The sequence below is a fragment of the Sitophilus oryzae genome, unplaced genomic scaffold, assembly GCF_002938485.1.
Source record: "Sitophilus oryzae breed Bouriz unplaced genomic scaffold, Soryzae_2.0 scaffold_1178_pilon_pilon, whole genome shotgun sequence".
NCBI classification, from domain to species: Eukaryota; Metazoa; Arthropoda; class Insecta; order Coleoptera; family Curculionidae; genus Sitophilus; species Sitophilus oryzae.
In genome coordinates, this window is record NW_022145813.1 from 1,738,577 (window position 1) to 1,762,010 (window position 23,434).

The window sequence follows — 23,434 nt, forward strand, 5'->3', positions numbered from 1 at the left end:
TTAATAAATTAAATTTATTTTATTTTCTTAAAAATTAAAGTACTTCAGGGTCAAATCACTAAAAATCTGATGCGGTGACTATTGTGTTGAAACTTTGAATAAGAAAACTAAGGAAGGAGCATATAAAAAATCTTAGGTACACCGCGATGGGCCTCAAATATGGCCGACTTAAATTCCGGTTTATCAGTGTCGTTCTAATTTTATTTAAAAAATGTAAAACTATGATGTAGAGTAGACGTGGGGTAGACTCAATAATTTGTTGTTTTATTTTACGTTGTGAATAAATGTTGGTAGTTATTAAAACTGTTATAAAAATATATAATTCTAATAAAAATAGATAGGTTAACATCCGATACGCTACTGAAGCAGGTAAGTCAAATTAACGTATCTAAATTCTTTGACATCTAATCTTTGACAAGTAATAAATAAAAGCTAAAATGCAAGAAAAATATATAATTTAGTTAATTTAAGTGAATTTCATAAATGATCGGTTTACTACACGTATGTATATTATATAGTCACTTACTAGCGAAAAGTTGTTCCATTATTTCACTCGATTTTTGCCGAGATCTACCGCACGCTACACAACCAACTATTTTAAAGTCTTTTTCGATAAATTGCGATAGTGTCACTGTTAATTTAAGTTCTGCCACAATTTCCATCTAGATTTACTACCTTTATACAACTATCAGTAGTAGAATAAATAATAAATAACATAAAATAAGCTCCGTAAAGACTGACTAATCCACAAAATTTCAAATCAAATTCAAATGTGTCAAATGAATCGTCAAACAGAACTGTCAAAGATCCCCACCCTAGAGTACTTTTTCCGCCCACCATGCATGAATACATGCATAGCATTATGCTCCTCCTTTAGTCTTCTTATTCAAAGTGTTGAAACCGTTTCTGCTTCGACACGATGGAAATAGAAAAATACAAAAAACTTTTTTGTACTTAAAAATAATAATTTTTATGCATAGAAGACGTGCATCAAATTTCATAAAGACATCTATAATAACATCAGAGTTATTTTTTTTTTAGAAAAATTTACCACCCTGTATCTGAATAATTAAGATGTTTAAGATATGCATGCTTTATTTATGCCACACCCTAATGTGTAGAAACATTTTCATTTGTGAAAAGCATATTCAAGTAATGTTTTATTTATATTTATTTTAGGTGAACTTTATGAAAAATTCTTTAACATGGATTTCGGAAACCAAGAAGGCTATGACAAATCTGTGTATAGCATCTTTAGTTTCATAAAAAAGTAGCATAATGATGTGAAAACCGCATCTTTGTAACGAGACACCCTATAAAACACACGAAAATGGGACACCCTGTACATTATTCTTATTATTGTTACTACTCTGTTATGATTATATAGTAAATTTATTATAGACCGAGAGCTGGCTACATAAAAACCTTATCATCGTTACATGGCTAATTTTTCTTGTGAAGTCTCCTTATGTGTAGCCGTTATGGAACAGTCATGTCTGCCAGCGCGATCCCGGGGCTTAAAGCGGGGGCGGCCATTCGAAAGGGTGAAATTTTGACAGTAAAAATATTATAAGGTACACGAGTTATAATTGCCAAAGAGCTTTTATTTATTACTAGCGTGTACCAGCGACTTCGTTCGCGTCGAATTAATCATTTGTAATGGTGATGATAAGCACGAGAAAAAACAATATGGCGATATTATTATATAACTTGGTAATATTTGAGGGGTAGTTTCATCTCGTTGGAATTTCGAAAAATCCGTTTGCCAAAAATAAGCTTTTTACGTGAAGCAGTTTAAGCAGAATCGTGGTTAAGAAATTACCCAACTTTTTGGAACACCCTGTATGATTTTTTAATTTAATAAATTAAATATGTAAAAAACTCAAATAAATTATGCTTGTCCAAGCGTTTTCCCGAAAGACTAACCGTTTTTTAAAATGACAAATATTGTAATATTTGAGGGGCGTTTTCACCCTCTTGGAATTTGAGATTCGAGAAACCCCTCCTTATCGAACCTCTACCTCTACACCCCACAGTCAATCCGTTTGCCAAAAATCAGCTTTAAACGTCAAGCAGTTTAAGCAGAATCGTGATTACTCAATGGTCATATTTTATGAAACACCCTGTATAAATTTATAAAAAATCTTAAAATATGTAAAACAACAAAATAAAATATACGTGTTTAAGAGTTTTTCCGAAAAACTCACCGGTTTTAAATAAAAAATATTTTAATATTTGAGGGATAGTTTCACCCCCTTAGAATTCGAGTTTCGAAAAATCCCTTCTTATCGAACCTCTACACCCTAAAGTCAATCTGTTTTCCAAAAATCAGCTTTTTACGTCAAGCGCTTTAAGCAGGATCGTGATTAATCAATGACCAGATTTTTCGAAACACCCTGTAAACATTTTGAAAAAATCTTAAAATATGTAAAAAACAAAATAAAATATACGTGTTTAAGCGTTTTTTCGGAAACTTGACCGTATTTTAAATAAAAAATATTGTAATATTTGAGGGGTAGTTTCACCCTCTTGGAACTGGAATTTCGAAAAATCCCTTCTTATCGAAACTCTACGCCCTAGAATCAACCTGTATGCCAAAATTGAGCTTCTTACGTTGAGTGGTTTGAGCAGGATCGTGATGAATCAGTATGTTAGTCACTTAAGGATTTTATATATTAGTATAGATTAAGAAACGTGGAAAATTGTTGGCAGACATTTTTCACGTGGCTAAAATGCCGACAGACAACGCGGAAGAGGCATGAAATTTTAACAAAAAAAAATAATCGCATACATGAATGCCTATGCATTACAATACAAATAATGCATACATGAATGGTGGAATGTCATATTTATTTACTTAAAAAGCCGTATGTAAAAGGGCAGATGAAAAAAAGCGTGGCTCAATCAGCCGTAGACAGTTATCAAAAGCGCGATATTACTCTACAGGGTGAGTCTTGGATAAGTGCAAATATGTTCAGGGCTGGTATCTCGACAAAAGAAATATATTTTCTCTTTACCGTTTTTCAAATGAGTCCAAAATAACCGTTCAAGTTTGAAAATTTAAAAAGACATTTTTAGAAAGATTTATGAGTCACCTATTTAGAAACATTTATGAGTTTTTTTTCTGTATTTGCATCCATTCTTTTACCCCCGGTGTTTTCAGGTATAGATAGCGCGTTATAATCCGCCAGATATATTTTATTTGATGGATAGCAGAAAAAAGTGTATCTTCACCTATAGATACCAATATCTATTAGATAAAATAACCTTATCCGTCAGATATCCTATTTGGGACCTGAACTGCCAAATATCGCTTTATTTGTCGGATAAAAATTTGACACATGAGGAGATTTTGATTTAATTTAATAAAATTGCTTAACATAACCTAAGACATTGTTACTATTGTAGATTTCGTTTATTTCAATAAATTCGATTTTACATTATTTCGAAAAGACTTACTTATTCTGAGTATGTAGACTATAACCATTTTAGAACGTATTAGGTATAAACACTAATAAACACATTGAAATGGTGCAAAAAACTATTGTTGCTGGTGCCGGACTTTATAAGGAGTGTTAGAAAATAAAAGGAGCCTCTGTTAGAGCATCAGAACGAAGAGAATGCATTAAGTCAGGATAATAGTGATGAAATATGTAGAATTACCGAGTAAAAATATAACTCAGCGGCAATTTATACAAAATAAATTATTTTACTTAAATCCCTTCAATTAAAAACCATTACGTACTTAATAAAGCTCTAAAGTAGGTAAAAAATAAATAAAACTTTTTAAATCAAACTATTTATTTCATTTTTAATTCTCATATCTTAATTCATTAATATTACAATAGGAACCTTAGAAAACCTGTTATTAAATTCACATTTGCTTTTATTTCTTTTGTGTTACAATTTTAATTTAATTTCTTGCACTATGTACCTTTATATATTATACATCTCTTCTTCATGCTGTTTTTTAAGTAACTCTCTAGTTAAACCTTTTTAAAACACCTCCTTTGAATACCAGTTAGTTCTTTTTTACTGTTAAAAGGTTTATTAATATGAACTTTGTTTAAACAATATTTTTCCTTTATTTTTTCCTGGTTTTTTTAAAGTTCCATCACTTTGAGTTCTTAAAAATAAAAGTAATATGACAAAATTGTTTTATATTTATTTTTTTTTATTAAAAAATTTGTACATATGTGTTAATGTAACAATTATTATAGGTGCTCTTAATTTATTATTAATCAAGACAAAAGTATCTAAAATCATCTACATATATAAAATGCTAATGTTTATCTGTGTCGTCTCTACTGAAGTAACGACTTGCTCTAGAAAGTTGCTTTTTACTAAAATATAGCTAATTGGCTCTTCATAGACTTTTCATATATAACCATCTGAATTTCAGATATCTTATATTGGCAACACTTTCTCTACGTAGTGTCTAACGGTCCGTAGGCAGCCCGTCCTCCAAATTGTTATCTTTTGCATTATTTTGTGTGAAAATACCCAAATGTTATATCCTATAGATAGCAGGCTCTAGATTGTTTATTTTTTAGATAATTATTTGTTAGATAAAAGCTATTTATCTATAACTGAAAACACCGAGCCTTAGTGTCGTAACAAGGTCGTAACCATAGAGTAAAGCCGTAAGCATGTTAGATCATGATACAAAGAATACAAGGTATGATATTGCGCAGGTTGGTCACTACGTCACAGGTGATAAACGCCACCATTGGTCGGCAAGCTCTGCGCGCCAATTTCAAATTGTCAAACAGATTGTGTCATCTGTGAAATTTGATTGTGTCAAAATGTGAAAATAATTTTTCAAATGTCAAGCTCGATGTCAAAACATAACTTTTGGGGTTATGTCCTAATTCTTCCCTATTTTAGGTCTTTTTTTATGAGTGGCAATTGAACAATATGGATATTTTTTTGTATGGCGTATGACGTCACAGGTGGTATGCGCAAACTTAACGAAATTGGAGCCGCTATCGATCATACCTTGTTTTCTTTGTACCATGATGTTAGATAAAAGCTATTTATCTATAACTGAAAACACCGAGCCTTAGTGTCGTAACAAGGTCGTAACCATAGAGTAAAGCCGTAAGCATGGTAGATTAAAAAATTATACCGTGGGTAAATTTGCGGTGATCAGGCAGTTGTACAAAGTTTTCTAAAATATAAAGTAACATTTTTAAAAAATGCACGATTTTCAAGGCGGGTAGCTTTCCCTGAAAGCGCTAGAGTAATATCGCGCTTTTGATAACTGTCTGCCGCTGTTTTAGTCACGATCTTTTTGTCTGCCCTTCTGCATACGGCTTTAAAATGAATAAATATGACATTCCACAAATCGGCATGCATGTGAGCCATATTTTTTTCCAAAATTTCATGCCTGTGTTCTTTCGCGTTGTCTGCCGGCATTTTAGCGATAAGAAAAATGTCTGCCAACAATTTTTCACGTTTCTTAATAATAAATAAAAGCTATTTTCGCAATTATAACTCGTGTACCTTATAATATTTTTAGTGTCAAAATTTCACCCTTTTGATTGGCCGCTCCCGCTTTAAGCCCCGGGATCGCGCTGGCAGACATGACTATTTCATAATGGCTACACATAAGGAGACTTCACAAGAAAAATTAGCCATATAACGATGATAAGGTTTTTTATGTAGCCAGCTCTTAGACTATTAGTATTATAAAATTAGTACTTTTATAATATTTAGTCAAATTTTATTACTACTCACCTCAGGCATTCTAGAACAGCTTCTAGTAGTCACGGATTCGAAGTTACCATATTCATCGCACTTAAATGTAGGCATTTTTTTTCTCCTTTTTGGGGTCCTATAAGAAAATTAAATAGTAAATATACATAGTCGAATCATTTCAATTGTAGCTTAATTATGTATAATGTATAGGTTACAGTAAAAGTTGGAAATCAGTGATTGTTAACAATTACTAGTAAAAGCTCACATTCACTGATTTGCTAAGACTACGCCAGTAAAAGTCCAACAGCTATTTTTGAAACCAACTTTTACTAGTGAATGCTAGCATTCCCTGGACGATAGCAGAGTTTAAAAGATTCAGTTAGCGCGGTTGCCACATGTTGTAAAATATAAGGATAAATAAGGATAAGTTGAATAATAGACAATATAAGGATAACATTAAATTGGGCTAAACGTTGACAACGTTGACAGAAATCTGGGGTAAATTCGCTTTCTCTTTCGAAATTTTCTGTGAAAAATTAAGGTAAACTAGGCACTCGCAAAGATATAATTTCCTTTTGCAATATAATGACGTCATAGCAAAAGTTAAGCGTGCGAGAGAAAAATATATTAAGGAACCTAGTGACTAGTAAAGTAAAGATTTCAGTTAACGTCTCCTTTTTGCTGCCAGAGCTAATCTGGACGGGACCTACTTTGTTTACGCGGAATCCGAAGCGCGGTTCTCGGCCATATCATGGTCAATGGACTACCGACTTGGCAAGTGTCTAAATCAACTCTTACTCACGAGATATCCGATCTCATCCGGCCTCGAACCGGCGCACACTGGTCGAAATCGCTACTTTAAAGTGCAAATATTAGGAAACCCTAAAGATGCGTAGTTGGCTGTGACCTATGAAATGCGAAAAAGGAAGGTCTAAAGATGGCGCAGGTGACATATTTTTTTGCGAAATAGCTGTCTTTGTTGTATTTTATTAATTAGATAACAGGTAGTAATTGTATGAAGTCATACACGAAAAATTGAAATAATATTTAATCATTAATATTGACTGCAATCTAGTATTGTCTGCAAACGTGAATCAACGTGTTTGTGATTTATGTTGTTTTGCTGGGAATTTGTAATAGTTAGGACCAAATTTTGGTGAGCAAATAATTTTTTGTCTATTATTTTTTCAACAAAACTAAACTGGTGATTAAAACAAAAATTATATTTCTTTTTCTTCAGGTTTCGCAAAGGTAAACCATACCTTGTCCGGTCGTGTTCGATACAATTTTTTTTTCAAGATTTAGAAGGCTTTTGGTAAGACATTTTCTTATATAATTAACTGCTACTAGGTGCACGGTTCGGAGTAACACACATTTATCTAATAGATATGTCGTTGACAAGAAGGGAGCTTTATGAAGTTTGGCGACGGAAAAGTGGTCTTTAATAAAAAAATTCGGCGGTCCTTTCATATGCTATTCGCCGACTTGGTATACCCGAAGACAAAGAGACAACAACCAAACCAAAAGTATCTTGTAGTGAAGCGCACAGGAAATAGTTTCACTAGGAAACTGCAATAAAAGTGGGAAAGAGTATTATAGAATTCTAAGTCGATTCGAAACAAATAATTCAGATTGGTTAAATGACAACATAGTTTTTGATCCAGATGAACAAACCAAATTTTGTTAATCTAGTATTCTCTTTCTGTTATCTCTAGGTTTTTTCAATAATTATATTTGCAAGAGAAAAACTTATTAATTTTTAACCCTTGTGTCTCACTTCCCTGGAAGCGTGGGGGTATATGTTATCGTTAAAATTTGAATTGGGAATGGGGACAAGAAGCACATCATTTTAAAAATCTGATCGAGTACTTTAGCTTTCCAGATTATGTTCCTAGTAGCCTGTCATGTCATTTTTTTTACAGTATGTCACCATTTTTTTGACGATAATAGGAAGTACGATTTTAGAATTGTAAAGTACTCGATGAGACCTTCAAAATGATGTGCATCTTGCACCTCTTTTTATTTAATATTCTCAGGGTAACATTCACCCCTCTTAAGGGGTTGAAACATGAAGGCTAACATTTTTATTTGTATTTTTAGATTTATCTTGTCATTTTATGGTATATTCAATATAAACTAGGTTAAAATTTTCGTCTTACTGATATCGAACATTTTTTGCATCGTAGTAGCGATTGCGACCAGTGTGCGGCGTGAATGAGCAGTGTGTGTCAATAGATTTTACACTTTTGCCTTTATTGGACAACTGCACGATACAGAGTTTCGAACCGGTCACCCCTCCATCCACTAGTATCGCCTTACATCACTTAACTTCGGTGTTCAAATGGGAACCGGTGTTTCGACGTAGCTGGGCCGTTGCCACCTAGTGACTAGTGACTATGAACTAATTAAACTAGTGACTAGTGACTATGAACTAAATTAACTTATTAAACCTTTTGATATGCTTGAAGTAGCGGATTTGAAAAAAAAATAACTCCCGTTGAAGAAAATTCGGGCATAGGTACTTTATTTTGTCAACAATGAAGACCTTTATTAAAATAATTTTGTACCAATAAGTAATCTTATGGTACGTATACATTGGCGCGCTGCGCCGCGAACGCGCGGCACGCTCGCACCGATTCGCCTCTATTGGTACGTGTTTTCAAGTTGCGCGCGCTCTGCACGCAAACAGCTAGCCGCGAACCATCTCCAGTCGGTTTTTCGACACTCCGTTTTGTTTGTTCGTTGTTCAATGGGCTCTTTCACAAAAAATTATATACCCAATTCAAGGATAAAATCTGAAATAAAAGACTATTTTCAGTATATTTATCCAAAAAAAATAGTTCCATGACATTGAATAACTTTTTTATAGGCCCTCAAAATTGCTTTAATTTGAAATAATTTTAAAGCGCCAATTGATGACGTATGAAAAATACGCCCAATCACATTGCAGAACCGTGCTCGTTCGCCAGCCAACAACTGGCAACATTGCGATTTGATTTGACCAGCACCACCTCAACTCAAGGCCAATCAATATGACATGGGCAAGGCAAATATGGCGACGAAGGCAGCGCATTATTAAATTGTTTACCTTTAACCTGAAAAGTCGGTAGTGGTTTCTCGTTCCGATTGCATACCAGAAATAACTAATTATCTCTAGTTTGTTGTGCTTCTGCAACACGTTTGTTTAGTTCTTAGTGTTCAGTGCATGGTGTGATCAGAAAATTGTGATAAAATAACAGTGTAACAAAAATCCTAACCAGACATTCCACATAGGGAACTTCAAACTTTTGTGCTTGTCGTACTCCTCTAATATTAATTATTTTAAGGTAAGAACTAGAAGTATTTATCAAGATATTACACCTAAATGAGTAAAAAGCCTTCACCGCCAGTCTGCATAGTACTTTATAATGGTTACTTACAATAATCAAAAGATAGGTATTAAAGGGTAGGTATTAACATTTTATTGTAGCATACCTTTTACATGCTCTGTTCCAAATTGTCACGGGAATTATAGAGGGGGTCCCAAGGTGTCTGCTTTTATATTCCCCAAAAATGACGAGCTTCGTCAAAAATGGTTGACGGCTATTGAAAGAGATAATTTCACTTCTACTAGTAGTTCTCGGGTAAGAAGTGCAATAAATATGCCTCAAAAGGCCAAAGGCCCCAAAACATCTGTTACCCTAGTGAGGATGTAGTTATGGCTACTGCTTACACTTATCTTACTATAAGTAAAATATTGGGAGAATAGTCAAGCTTTTTACATCAAAAAGATCACAGAAAGATATTGACAACATTCACATTTGAAAATATAAATGGCCTGGATGTAAGTCTTTTTTAGGTCACAATTGCCCCCACATACGTCAGAATTTTATTATTAAATCCATCTTGTTCAGAATATCCAATATTTTATTGAAGAACTATGCAAAAAAAAGAAATGACGTTATAAAAAGGTATTTAGTTTTTTTTCTATATAAAATCTTGAAACACATATTATATTTTTTAGTTATCCTCACCTATTATAGTTTAAATTTATTCCCATTTGTGTAATGCTGCAAAACATAGGAAAATATTCCATATTTTTTGACCCAAGCCAGTGTAGTTTATAATTCCAAGAGCATTTACCAAGGCTTTTACTAACACAAGTAACTTCCTATACTGTCCATAATAGTATATATTTATCAAACGTGTAGTAAATTCTAAACTATGGTAGGTAAGTGTCTGCAATTGAATATTTAGTTTATATTGCTATTTTCTGTTATATATTTCTGGTTATTTCTTTTTCCGATGATTTTGAACACCCTATATATGCTACCTCAAGTTTGAATATTTACACACACTACACTACCTAGCTATTTTCTGAGAAAGCAGACCTTTTTATAAAAAGTAACTAACTGATGTTTTCATAAAAGTAATAATACAAAAAATTCCATACTTATGTAGAGAGCTTAGAGTCCCTGTATATTAAAAAATTAGTGAAATATTACGTAATCTAACCCGACATTTGTGTGAAAAATGTCTATTTGGAAATAAAACAGGTTTTAAAATACGCGCCAAATAAAGCACTTCTAACTCCGCCATATTGGAAAAGGTTGAATGGCCTTGTGCGGAGGTGGTGGTGGGTCAGCATGGTGGCCCGGCCGTGTTGCCGCTTTTCAACATGCCAGGTGTGACGTATTAAAAATAAAGTGCGGATTTTTATTCTGGGCTTTTGTTTTTATTTATTTTCTTAAGAACGACTTCAAATTTTTCGAGAGTGAGATAGCAGAAAATTCTAGAATTAATTGCTTTATTCAATTATGCTAATTCCAAAATATAGTGAAAGACCCCATTGGGACGGCCGGTGCAGACACCGCGCGCATTCCGCGCGCATTTATCAGTGACTATGTGTGTTTTCTTTGAATAAATTAACTTTTTTGTGTTTTTCTTTGAATATTGTTTATTAATGGAGTGTTTAAAGAGTCGCACTACTCACGATTAAAATTGCGTAGTTCTTCTCGGACAATAGAGACATGATTAACGACTGAACTAATGTTCGCGGGATTTCTATGGATTGCGGGATGTTCGTTAAAACAATAAAAATAACGCGCGGCCAACGCTCGGATCGCGCGCTGCGCGTTCGTGGCGCAGCGCACCAATGTATACGTACCATTATGTTTATGAATGTTTTTTTTTAATTGTTTTGTACGCTTTAAAATGTTTACTATGTTTTCCCTTTTAATATTTAGGAGGTTAAGTCGTTATTTTCTATAATTTTTAATAAATATACTAAAGAAGTAAATTGTCATTTTAAAGTATGTGGATCAGCTTGAATACTGAGGTGATCCAATATTCTTAAAAGTTTTATTTGTTCTAACTTCCACCAACATTCTTCCTCGCCACACAATAGAATAACTTTTACTGGCAACTTTTAGTAAATGTAACTTTCACTAGTGAATGTTAGAAATTACTAGAAACGCTAGACAAATCTCTTTAAAATACCACATTCACTGGCCCAATGCGTAATTGCTAGCATTCCCTAGTTAATGTTAACAATTACGGAATTTCCGACTTTCACTGTAACATATACAAGGCGTTTTAAAAAATGAATATAAAATTCAAAAAAAAAGTGGTCCGAACTGTATTCCTGAATCTTCGGCAGGATATTCTGTAGATAAAAATAAGTAAAAAAGTTTGTATAAATGTGTGTTCTAAAAGGCTTACTTTCGGAGATACAGAATGTAGAAGTTTCATTTTTATTTCGATTTTTTCCAAATAATTTCTAAAGTAACGTCAATATATGGATGAAAATTGGTGTCTGGGAGTTTTTTTGACAGAAGAAATTTGATTTTGATGTCAGACTCCTTTTTGTAGAGGGTGCCACCTATATGTTGTTTAATTGTTTTGAAGAGTAATAACTTATAGCCCGTACCTGTATAAAACTAATGAGTGAAAAAATATACATTTCTGTGACTTTTTACGTAAAAAATGTATCTTGGTAAAAATCGCTATGAGCAACCGTTCTCAAGATATTTAGAATGGAAATAGTCAATACATTTTATTATTGACAAAAAATAAACACGTTGGGTAGATAGTTATTTGACTGAAATATTAAATTTTTATTTTTTTAAATTAATTATAAATTTTTCTGCGAAAAAATGATGTTTCAGTGAAACAGTTTCTGTTGTACTTTTTGCACAAAACCATTTCAAATTTATGATTTTAGTCTAATGACTTGTAAGGCTATTTCTTTGGTTCTGTGAAAAATAGCCTTATTGACGCACAGTGGTAAATCTAGATCTCTCGGGCGCCACCTCTGTTATTTATAGTGGTAGAGGTCCACGTTTACCAGTACGGGTAGCCTTTAAACAGTGGAGACTCCAGGTATGAAGGGGTGCAGGCAAAGTCAAAATAAAACAATCAGTTTCAATTAAAATAATATAAACAATCTTTATTAAACTCAAATTGATTGAGAAGCAGCCGTAAAGTCTTGGCTCAGAGGTTTCGCGCAAAATGGCGCGGAGCAAGATTCTACGCAAGCGCGAGACTTTCTGTTTTCTAACCAAGGGCGCATGCGCGGCCCTGCAATGGAGACGATAGGTGGATGGCTCACCCTAGTGTTTTCGGTCGGAGAATGTACTGCGCATGTGTTAACTTTCGAAAGTTAGGATGACTTTCGAAAGACGTCTGGTCCCAACACAGCGCTTCAATTAGCTACGCAGTGTCTGGTGACTTTCTAAAAGAAAATCGGGCACCGCATGCGCACCGGGACGAAGACGGCAGACGGCCTCCTGTAGGCTGTCGGGTAGCGCAGGCGTGGCAAGATCGCGAAATCAAAAGTTACTAGTTAAACCCTATCTTAACCCGGAGAAGAAACTTGTCTTTCGTTTGTTCACTAGCCCACAATCCAACCGTACGTGAAACAGCGCCCCACGGTCAAAATTGTAGGTTTTTCACGCTTTCCCTTCAATCACGGATGGATTAGGCACAGGAAACGCCTCCCGACAGTACTTGTGAAAATACTGACCAGAGGACGCTAACTACTGCTCTTCATAGCCAGCCACCTTTTGAAAGACAGAGAACGGCCTTTCACAATTTAATGTAAAGCCGCTCACCGCTTTTCCGAAGGCGTTGGCTAGGACACACGTTCACGTGATTGAGCGAGGAAAACTGAAAGGAAAGTTTTCAAACGACAAGCTTCACTTGATGAACAACGTGGCGTAGCACTACACTAGAACAGACACTGCGCAAGACAGGATGGCAGGATTTTACGGGGAGTAGAGGAGAGGGCGGGGAGTAGTCGGGTGAGCCCTTTCTAGAAAGCGAGGCTTTCTGTCGAGTTTTTACCTTCGGAGGAGCAGAGCGGAGCTGTCGTCTATTCGCCAAACCAGGTACCAAGCAACTGACGACTTTTGATTTTCTAACGGTACTGCTCTCGTCTACAGGAGTGGGGAAAGCAGCACACAGTGGGGACAACGGCGCGCGCCGTATCCCCGCGAGTATCGATCGATACGAACCAAGACTCTACTACTTGCTTTTAACAAAATAATTATTTTATAAATAATTTGATAATTAAAAGCTAATTAATTTAATCACTACAAATTAATTATCACAAAAATTAAGTAACATCGTTACAAACTATTTAGTCAACATGTTTAATTTATGTCAATGTTGATAGGTATTGATAATTTCGATTCCAATTTTCTCGAGAACCATTATTGTTAGCGATTTTTACCAAGACACCTTTTTTATGTAAAAAAAAACGTCGTAAAATGTATATTTTTTCTAAATGTATATATTTATACAGGTACGGACGAAAAGTTATTACTCTTCAAACCAGTTAAAAAATAGGTAGGTGGCGCCCTCTACAAATAGAGTTATATTGACATCAAAATCAAATTTCTCAGTTCAAAACACTCCCAGGCACCAATTTTTATCCAAATATTGACGTTACTTCATAAATTATTTGGAAAAAATCGAAATAAAAATGAAACTTCTACACCCTATTTCTCCGACGAAAAAATGTTGATATTATGGTTAAATTTTGGAACACCCTGTAGAATATGTTAAGAGAGCAAAAATTTAAAAAATAATTTTATCATCTAGGTACATCCTTTCTGGATAGTTTGTTTTTTGGTTCATCTCAATTAGGGAATGCAATCCCGCAAATGCGGGATCCCTCTGAGATTCTGCGGGATCAAAGATGCGGGATTTACCGTGCGGGATTTGCGGGATCCGCGGGATCGACGCATTACTACTGGGTAACCGAATCGATCTCGATCAAGGTCAAACCGCTTCGTTCCGGGCCGATGCGATGCGTCGACCGATGCGATTGCGCTCGGAACCCGGGGGATTCCCCTTACGGCTTGGCCATTAAAAATAAGTGAAACAAATAGGTTATTGTTAGATTTCTTTCTGGCGTATGTGCGTAAGTGAAGAAAAGCGTTTAACTAGTACTTGTGGACAATTTCGTCAAATAAACTGCCGGACATAATTATCGGGACAAGCAAAATTTTAGGGTAAATTTAAAATTGAATATCTCTGGAACTAAAAAAGATTTTGGGATGCGGTTTGGACCAGGTTTTAGATGCATCTATTGTGATTAAGATGCTATGTGGTTTTCGAAAATATATTTAATATTTAGCGAATTCTCGTATGCAGGGTGTTTTATAAGAGTATGAAAATTTGATCAAGAATCTTTTTTACCGCAAATTTACAATTTTTAAAAAATCGAAATTTTTACCAAGTACGACTAATCTGTATTGAAATTAGAAAAAACAATTTGATCGGTTTTTTATTTTTTTTTGTTTTAAGGAAAATACGACGTTTTTTCGAAAAATATGCATTTTTAGTCATACATATGGTCCTAAATGGTACAAAAAGCTTTGTACATTCTGCATATGCCAAAAAATTATTGATATAGAGTGTATCTAAAAGCAGATAACTAACACAAGTTAAAAAAACTTCAACATCAGAATAATATGTTTATTTATAAAATAAGTAGATAAATTATAATAAAATTTAAGTTCAATTATTATTAAATATATTTTTTGAACACCCTGTATACATTGGTCCAAATTTCTGTACAGCTAGTTTAAGATACACGCTATATAAATATATTGTGGGCCTATGCAAAATGTACAATGCCTTTTGTACCATTTAGGACCAAATGTATGACTATTGTTCACAATCCCGCAATTTTGCGGATCCGCGAGATTGATTGCTTTAATCCCGCGGGTTTGCGGGATTGAGATTTTGGTGCGGGATTGCATTCCCTAATCTCAATAGCTTTATTTTTTGGAGATATTCGCCTTTGAAAAAGACACTAACATTTTTTCATAATTTTTACATTAAAACTAGTGTTGAAACGATTCCGATTCCGATTAATCGCCGATTATTAGATTTTTCCGATTAATCGTAACCGCCGATTTTATATACGATTATTGTAATATGAAAAGTGTTAAAACCACTAGTAATTCCCCGGCAACTCCGCCATGCGCTAGGACACCTCGACGCGAGGAATGCGAAAATATCGATTATTATGACTGTTACGGCGTACGGCTGTATTTTGCCTTTACATTTTAGTTTTAAATCATATATCAAGGGTTTCACCGCGCAGACATAGGTATTATGGAGTTGTTTTATTTTGCAATGGCGTCAAGAAATAAACCAGAAAGAAGTGATGTGTGGCGACATTTTATAAAAGTATATAGCGGATAATCCAAATAAGGCAAGATGTAAATACTGCATTCGTGAAATTTCTAGAGGAGGGAAAATAGCTCTGGGGGGAGAGCAAAAAAGTCGTTTTAAAGAGGAGATTGAGAGATACCTAAAGGCACCTAATTTCGATCATTCAGCAGATGTCTTCAAGTACTGGTCTGAAAACTCTTTGTATCCAAACCTTAAGAAGTTGGCACAGAAATATTTGTCATTCAACCCATCCTCTATCCAGTCAGAAAGATTGTTTTCTACAGCAGGAAACATTCAAACTCCGAAGAGAAATCGACTGGGTTCTGAAAACTTAAAAATGGTATGTTTTCTTAATAAAAATGTAATATCTCTTAATTTTCAATATTAAATTATATTATGTTATACCTAAAACAGGCCTGGGACTTAATTTTGCTTGTTTATCTTAGATTTTTAATTTTTTTGTTCTGAACCTATATTTTATTTTCAGTTTGTATCTATTTTCGTTAATTTCTTTTATAAATTATATGAAATATATGTTTCTTCGTTTTTTACTTGATAATCGTAATCGTAATCGTACGATTATTTCGGTTTTAATCGTAATCGCAATCGTAATCGTTTCAAAACTAATTAAAACCATGCCTTTGCTTTTGGTGCTAGTCAACAGACCTAAGTTGTGGTCCCGAAACAGGCCTTCTTGACATAAGATTTGCTTCATTAATTTTCTTCTTACAGTCAGTACTACCAATGCTTATTCAAGATTAGGTTTTTGTCAATTTTACATATTTAATGATTTATTTATTATCTCAAAAAATGTTAGAGATGGTTAGGTACAGGTTAGTATAATAGAAAAATGATGACATGAAAGTAGTTTCCAAAAATGTAATAATATACCGAGTGTTCCATTTAAAATAAGAAGCGAAAAATAGAACACAATGGTGAGTTGTTACCGAGGCCCTCTGTTTCGCACAGGAATAATTATTATATGATTAATTATAGAGAGTGTTTCAAAAAACATGTGCCATCTCTAGTGGGGAGATTCCTCACATAAAAATAAGATTTAATTCTGATATTAACATAAGTCCGATTCTGCTTTTTTTTCGATGATTTCGTAGTTACAGGGGGTATTCATGGGGGTATTCATGTTTTTTTCTCGATTTATTGTAATTTTCTTCCAAGCGCTTTCAGTGATTTGAATGAAATTTTGAAGGTAAAATTTACAATAAGTGCTACATAGCACCTCTAGACCAAGTAATGGTGATGTACATCAAAGGGATTTCCACAAGAAAATTAGGCAAAATGCTAGGCCAAATCCTAAGAAAGGTGAAAATAATGACGACTTGTTAAGGGTTGCAGTCAATGCAAGAAAGGCGTGGATATTTATCTCTGGTCTTGCTCCAGACACGAAAGCTGATGATGTGATTGCCTTTCTTAATAAGTACAAGTTGGATGAAGATTGTTTGTGTGAAAAAATGGTCACCAAAAAGGATCGTTTTTATAGCTCATTCAAGGTGGGTGTCCCTCAACTGAACAGGGAGGCGGTGATGTCTCCTAATTTATGGCCTCTTGGAGCACTATCAACCATTTTCTTCGTATTCAACGCCCACTGTCTACCAAAAACTGACAGCTGAGGACTCCAAAGGACAAATTGACAGAGTCGCTTTAACACGAAAGAAAGCAGCGTCAAAAGGAAATCTCAGAAGCAACGAATCTTTAAAAATAGTCCATTATAATGTTCAATGTTTGCGTACCTCTTTTTTAGATTTTGAAGTGCTCCTCAATGAAATCTCAGCAGATTGTTTATGTTTAAATGAGCACTGGCTGGTGCCAGAGGAGTTGAACACTATTCCCATTAAAAATTACAATATGGTATGTGGATTTTGCAGAACAGTCAAGTCTCATGGTGGTGTAGGTATCTATATCAGAGATAATTTAATTTGTGACCTGTTGGATCTTGAAAACCTTTCCCTCGAGCAACACTGCGAAATTACAGGTATTTTGCTTATAGCCTCAAATGTGCAACTCATCACGGTATATCGTGCACCAGATGGTGACTTGGACATGTTTTTTAGCATATTGTCATTGGCTCTGAAAAGAGTTAATACTCACAAATCTCTCATCATACAGGGGACTTTAATGTCCATTTTAATGAAAAAGACAGTAGGGCTCTAAAACTGTGCAATTTTTTCAGATCTTTCAATCTTAAGAAAACAGTTAAATTCAGTACTCGTAGTGACAGATGTCTTGATAACATCTTCACAAACATTGATGGTATTACAAAACCGGTCGATCTTACTCATATTTCAGACCATAAGGGTATTTTCTTTGAAACAAATTATTCTTTTATGATCTCTCAAACCAGAATATGTTATAGGCCAGTAACAGAGGACGGTCTCTCCAAATTATGCCAAAGTATGATTGGCTGTAATTTTGATTTCATTACTGATGATAATTTGGATATTGACTTAAAATTCAAAATGCTAGTTGATATGTTGAAAAAATTTATAAATATTTCTTTTCCTGAAAAATCAAAATTAATCAATAGAAAAAATTCTACTAAAAAATTGAACTGGTTCAATGATGATCTGAAGGAAATGCGTAGTAGACTGCAATTTATGATAATTTTGAATAGGAGGGATCCTGTTGCCATGCCTAAAAATACCATAACTGAATACAGAAGGAGTTACAAAAGATGTGTTAGGTTAGCTAAAATTAAAGCGAATGATGAGTTTATAAGGGAGTCCAGTAACCCTCAACAGGCTATGTGGAAACTTGTTAACAATAATAGGAAAAATGTCACCTCTGACTCCAATTTGAAACTTAACTCAACTGATTTTATTAACTTCTTCTGTTCTACTGCAGAGAATGTCTTAGAGGGGCTTAGTGGTTCTCAGCGGTGTTTTGAGGATTACCTGAACTCCATACCATTGAGAGACATCCTGCCCTTTAATTTCCGGCCAGTTAGCTTTAATGACGTCGATATGGCTATATCTGATTTAAAAAATAGTAATAGCAAGGATCCAGATGGGATAAACACAAAAATTATTAAAAGAATAAAAAATATATTAGTTCGGCCTTTAGCGCTATTAATAAACCAATCTATAGCTTGCAATATATTTCCTAAGGTTTTCAAGACTGCAAAGGTGGTTCCCCTCTTTAAAAATAAGGGTTCAGTTGATGACTGTAACAACTATCGCCCCATATCTTTGCTGCCAATTTTATCTAAGGTTTATGAACGTATTCTAAAGAATCAAATCAATGAACATTTTGAGTTTAATAAACTATTCGCCATTAATCAATTTGGTTTTCGAAAAAACAAAACCACAACATTAGCGATTGACAGGTTTACCAGTGGTATATTGGAAGGGTTTGAGAGGTGGCTTGATACTCTTGCATCATTTTTAGACCTTACCAAAGCTTTTGACTGTGTTACGCACATCATATTGTTAAAAAAATTAATATCCTACAACTTTCAGGACGATGCTGTTCAATTACTAAAGTCATATCTCTCTGACCGTGATCAATATGTTCATTTCAACCAATGCAACTCAGAAAAACAACCCCTGAAGTATGGTGTACCTCAGGGATCTGTATTAGGCCCCATCTTGTTCCTTATTTATATAAACGACTTAGCATACTGCCAGGGAGAGGGAGTCAACACTGTTTTGTTTGCCGATGACACAACCTTTTACATAAGTTACCACCCCTTAGAGATTGACAATCTTGATTATCACACTTCACTAGAAAACCTAAATCAATGGTTTCTAGCTAACCGTCTATCTTTAAATCACTCTAAATCGCAAAGTATGAACTTTACTAGCGTAGTCTTAGAAAATCAGTGAATGTTAGCTTTTACTAGTAATTGTTAACAATCACTGATTTCCAACTTTTACTGTAACATATACAATTTTACCGAGAATTTTACTAACTTGCAATAAAAAGTCAGTAGCGCACATGTGTTTTTTAGAAAACTATTTCGCTGATAACCAGAGCTGCAACAAGTTAGTTTTAAAAAGGCTTAAGTCTTAAGTCTTACGTCATTTCTAAAATCAAAATGATTTAAGGGCACAAACATAGTGAGGCATCTCGATGCGATGCTCGCCAAGATGCTGGCCGCGCTGCTCGCCAGGATGCTTACCGCGATGCATCCTACGCGCACTGTTTTAAAACGGCGAATAGGTGCGCGTAGGCATACTGAAACATTTACCATAGCCGTTTTATTAAGCACCAGTTTATGTAATAGTAGTTATTAATTATTATAGGCTTGGTGCATTTCAGTTGATTTCAACAAATTCCTACTGCAGCGAGTCAATGGCAAAAATCAGAAATTATCCCTATCTATTTCACGTCGCCGTCATGTTGATTGCATAGAATAATATTGAAATCGTGGTTTTGTTAAGGTGCCATTACACGGCGCGTGGAGCACCGCGCCTGGATCGTCGACTCCGTGTGATTGGGTGGCGCGGGGATCGTCGGGCGGCGCACAGTGCTTCGTCCCATTGACAAAAATCAAAAAATAAGTTAAAATTTACTAATATCTGAATATATAATTTTATACTTATAGCAATGTTCAACCATCCTGTATATTATTTTTCATTTTTCAATATTTTGCGATCATTATCACATCAGTGAAAAGAATAACATTCATAGTAGTTCTGTATATTATGGAGTTAAACGGGTACGTACTTAATTAAAAGCCACTATGGATATTGTTAAACAAGGTATGTACTTTAAATTTATTTCTAAACAAGTTCGTGATTGTTTAGTTTTTATTTATTTTTAAAGATGATTTTGAAAAATTTTACGTTTTCAAACTTCAAAAGGCATTTAAAAAATACATATCAAAACATATCGTATTTATTGAATATTTTTTGTTGCCATATTCATACACTTTTAATTTTGTATAGTTCACCTGCGTCTGCTTGCGACGAACTTTATTTTATAATACTTTTCAGATGGAGTAAAATTGATAAGCAATGCCGATCTGGCTAATACTTAGCTTGATCATAAGGACAAGAACTCAAAATTATTTGTATTTCAAAAAATATGTTCTTATTAGATATTGATGAACCTTCCAATCAAATGAGACACCACTTGTGCCTGCAAAAGTCCACTATGTTGGAGCGAAACGTCGCATAAAAGTTGTCCATCTTTCACTTTATTATAAAATCTCATACCCAAGAAAAGGAAAAAATAATATATGGATATGGTCTATTAAAGAGGTAACTATTAACATCCGAACCCCTCATACCGACAAAATGAACAGTAACAACGCGAAAAAGTAACATATTAGAAAATGATGTACAGAAATATCTTATATGTGAGGATACTTCATCTACCTGTGATTTGGATACTATAAATTTAGAAGATTCTGTCAGCAGTGATTCTCCTGAATCAGAGTAGTTACGATCTATGCATTTTGTTGTCCTAAAGTAAATTTATAGGATCTTAAGTTTTTTTTTAATTAAATATAAATATATATAAATTATTATTAATAAAAAATTATTATAAATAAAAATAATAATGTTTCTTTTTCATTAAAGAAAAACATTTTTATCTTATATTAGGCTTATATTGTAGGAATCATGTTCTAATGTTATTTCAATCTTTTTTATCACAGGAATTTATTTAATACTTACACCGTTTTCATACTATAACTTATTATTTGCTTAGATGGAACACAGCTCCGACATTATTATTATTTATAAGATTTTTTTTTTCATAAACATGGGACTAAGAACATCATCATTTAGTACAATGAGAGTACTCATCATTTGTGTCAAATAAACCTAGTTTGAATAAATTGCTTACAATAAAAGAGAAGTTTTGGATTTTTGTCCTCTAGAGCCATATGTTCGAAGCACTGTGCGGCGTGTCGTTCTGGTCGACTGGCGGTAAACTGCACACTCCAAAGCAAACGCGCCGCGAACAATTTTCGCCAGTAATTTTTTGAATTTAGTTAAATTTAATTGTTACATAACTTATTTAAATATCTCTATTTAATGTGAAAATGCATAATTTGATATTCGCTTAAAGAAATCTATAAATATCATATTAATTAGGTGGAAAAATTTACTGAAAATACAGGCTTTACCAATATACTCTACCCCCATGTTATTGTTTAAAATAATTATTATTATTTATTCTAAATGTTATATAAAGGGTAAGGAACACTACATAAATTTTGCTGAGGTGATTTATGTATGTATGTATGAGTAATAATTACTGTATTTTTTAATAATGTTTATTGCATTTATACTTCTAAAGATGCGGTTTTCACATCACTATGCTACTTTTTATGAAACCAAAGATGCTACAAGAGTTGTCCTAGTGTTCTTAGTTCCTAAAGTACAGGGAGAATTTTAAAATATTGAATTTTTCGATCCTATCGTATATTGGTTAACTTATCGAAAAGGTGAAAACTTAGTCTCGTTGAGTTTTTATATAGAATCCAGTGACGTTAACTAGTTTCGCTTGTAACTCTCATTTTCGAAATCTGACTTCTATTTGTAAACGACACCCAGTGTATTATTTTTTTATTTTATTTGCCTTGTTATGGCTTTCTGAAAATACAATATACTCTATTTTCATAATTAAGGTAGAAAAATCATTATTTAACTTCTGAACATAAATAAACCTGGTTTAAAAAAGTATTATTATCTTATTTAATTGAATTTAACCAGATTAATTTGGTTTTCACTCTGTTATCTTAATAAATTGCACTGAAAATAAAGTTGGGGAATAAATTATTCGATTGTATTAATTTAAACCCAATTTAAACCGATAGTCTGTGTTAAAAAGTTATATAATGCATTTTTTGTATCTGCCTGACGGTCGGTCATCCCAACGGCGCACAGTGCGGTGGATGATTAGTCTAGCGGGACAAAACCGTTTTGTTTGTAAAAATCAGCCAAAAAATGTGTACTAATAAGAATAAATAGTGTTCATTCCATGGTCGTATACATTTTTATCAACCAAATTTGATCGTTTTCTACTCAGCCAGGTAGAGGTCATACGAAAACAAAATATTTACAAGTGCATACATTCTATTCCAAAACCAAATTATGTTGGAGATTGCCAATGGTATGTAAAAAAGCGTTTTAAAACCAACATCATCTCTTGACCGTTTTGTGGGATATCGTGACGCAATTTTTAGATCCCAACTCTCTTAGTAACGAAGAAAAGAAAGGTGTTAAGACCCATCGAGGAACATTTTCCCTTGTTTTTTTAGAGTTCAAGCTTAACAGGTGGACGCCCAAAAGTTTTATTTCAATTGGCTAGTATAACAACGAAACAAAGACTCATTATAGGGTTAATTGAAGAGCATTGAAAAGAAGAATTAGGTGTTGCAAGTACTATGAGCTTTAGGGCTAGTGGGAGTAGGGATGCTGTTGTAATCGTTGAAACCTTAACTGAAACTCCATCGAAAGACACTGAAGTTAAAAAATCAATGAATGACACCGATAGTCAGTTCGGCAATTTTTCTCAAGATAAAAACATTCAAATGATAAAGAAGCCTGTTTTAATTTCTCATAATTTCTAATCAAAACTAAATGATTATTACTAGTTTTAATAAAAGTTTTAAAAATTGTCTTAGATACTTACTATATATGAATTTACAATTACAGAGTGTTAAAATTAAAATTAAAATATCTATTTTATTTATTTTTAAATAAAAGAGAATTTCTTAAAATAAAATATACAGGGTTTCACAAGATCACAAAGTAATTAAAAAATAACTGCTAAAATATTTTTTTTAAGCATTTACCTGATATCATAATTTTATTTATTTAGCAATAGTTTACAGTACGGTTTTTGTGTGTCATGTACGAATAATATAATAGTTTTATTATCTTGTATTTATTTATTTATTAATAAATTAAGTTGTTAATAAATAAATAAATTTAACTCATATGGGTGCTATACATATATTAAATCATTTGCAACGTTCTTAGATTTTAAGTCCCAAACATCGCTATTGAGGTTTTGTCCCGCTAGAATTACCACCCGCCGCACTGTGAGGCGCGTCTTGGCGTGGCGCTCCACGCGCCTGGAGCGTGGATCGGCGCTC

General features: G+C 33.7%; 1 protein-coding gene across 4 annotated transcripts in view; it reads right to left on the minus strand.

Moving 5' to 3' along the window:
- The window catches only part of LOC115890872 (protein bowel-like), an 82,829-nt gene that overhangs the window by 45,462 nt on the left and 13,933 nt on the right, over positions 1 to 23,434 (minus strand). For all 4 annotated transcript variants that reach the window (XM_030911247.1, XM_030911235.1, XM_030911240.1 and 1 more), the window contains exon 4: positions 5,740 to 5,836. In XM_030911247.1, the coding sequence (XP_030767107.1) occupies positions 5,740 to 5,836 (97 nt within the window). The remainder of the gene's footprint in view (positions 1 to 5,739; positions 5,837 to 23,434) is intronic.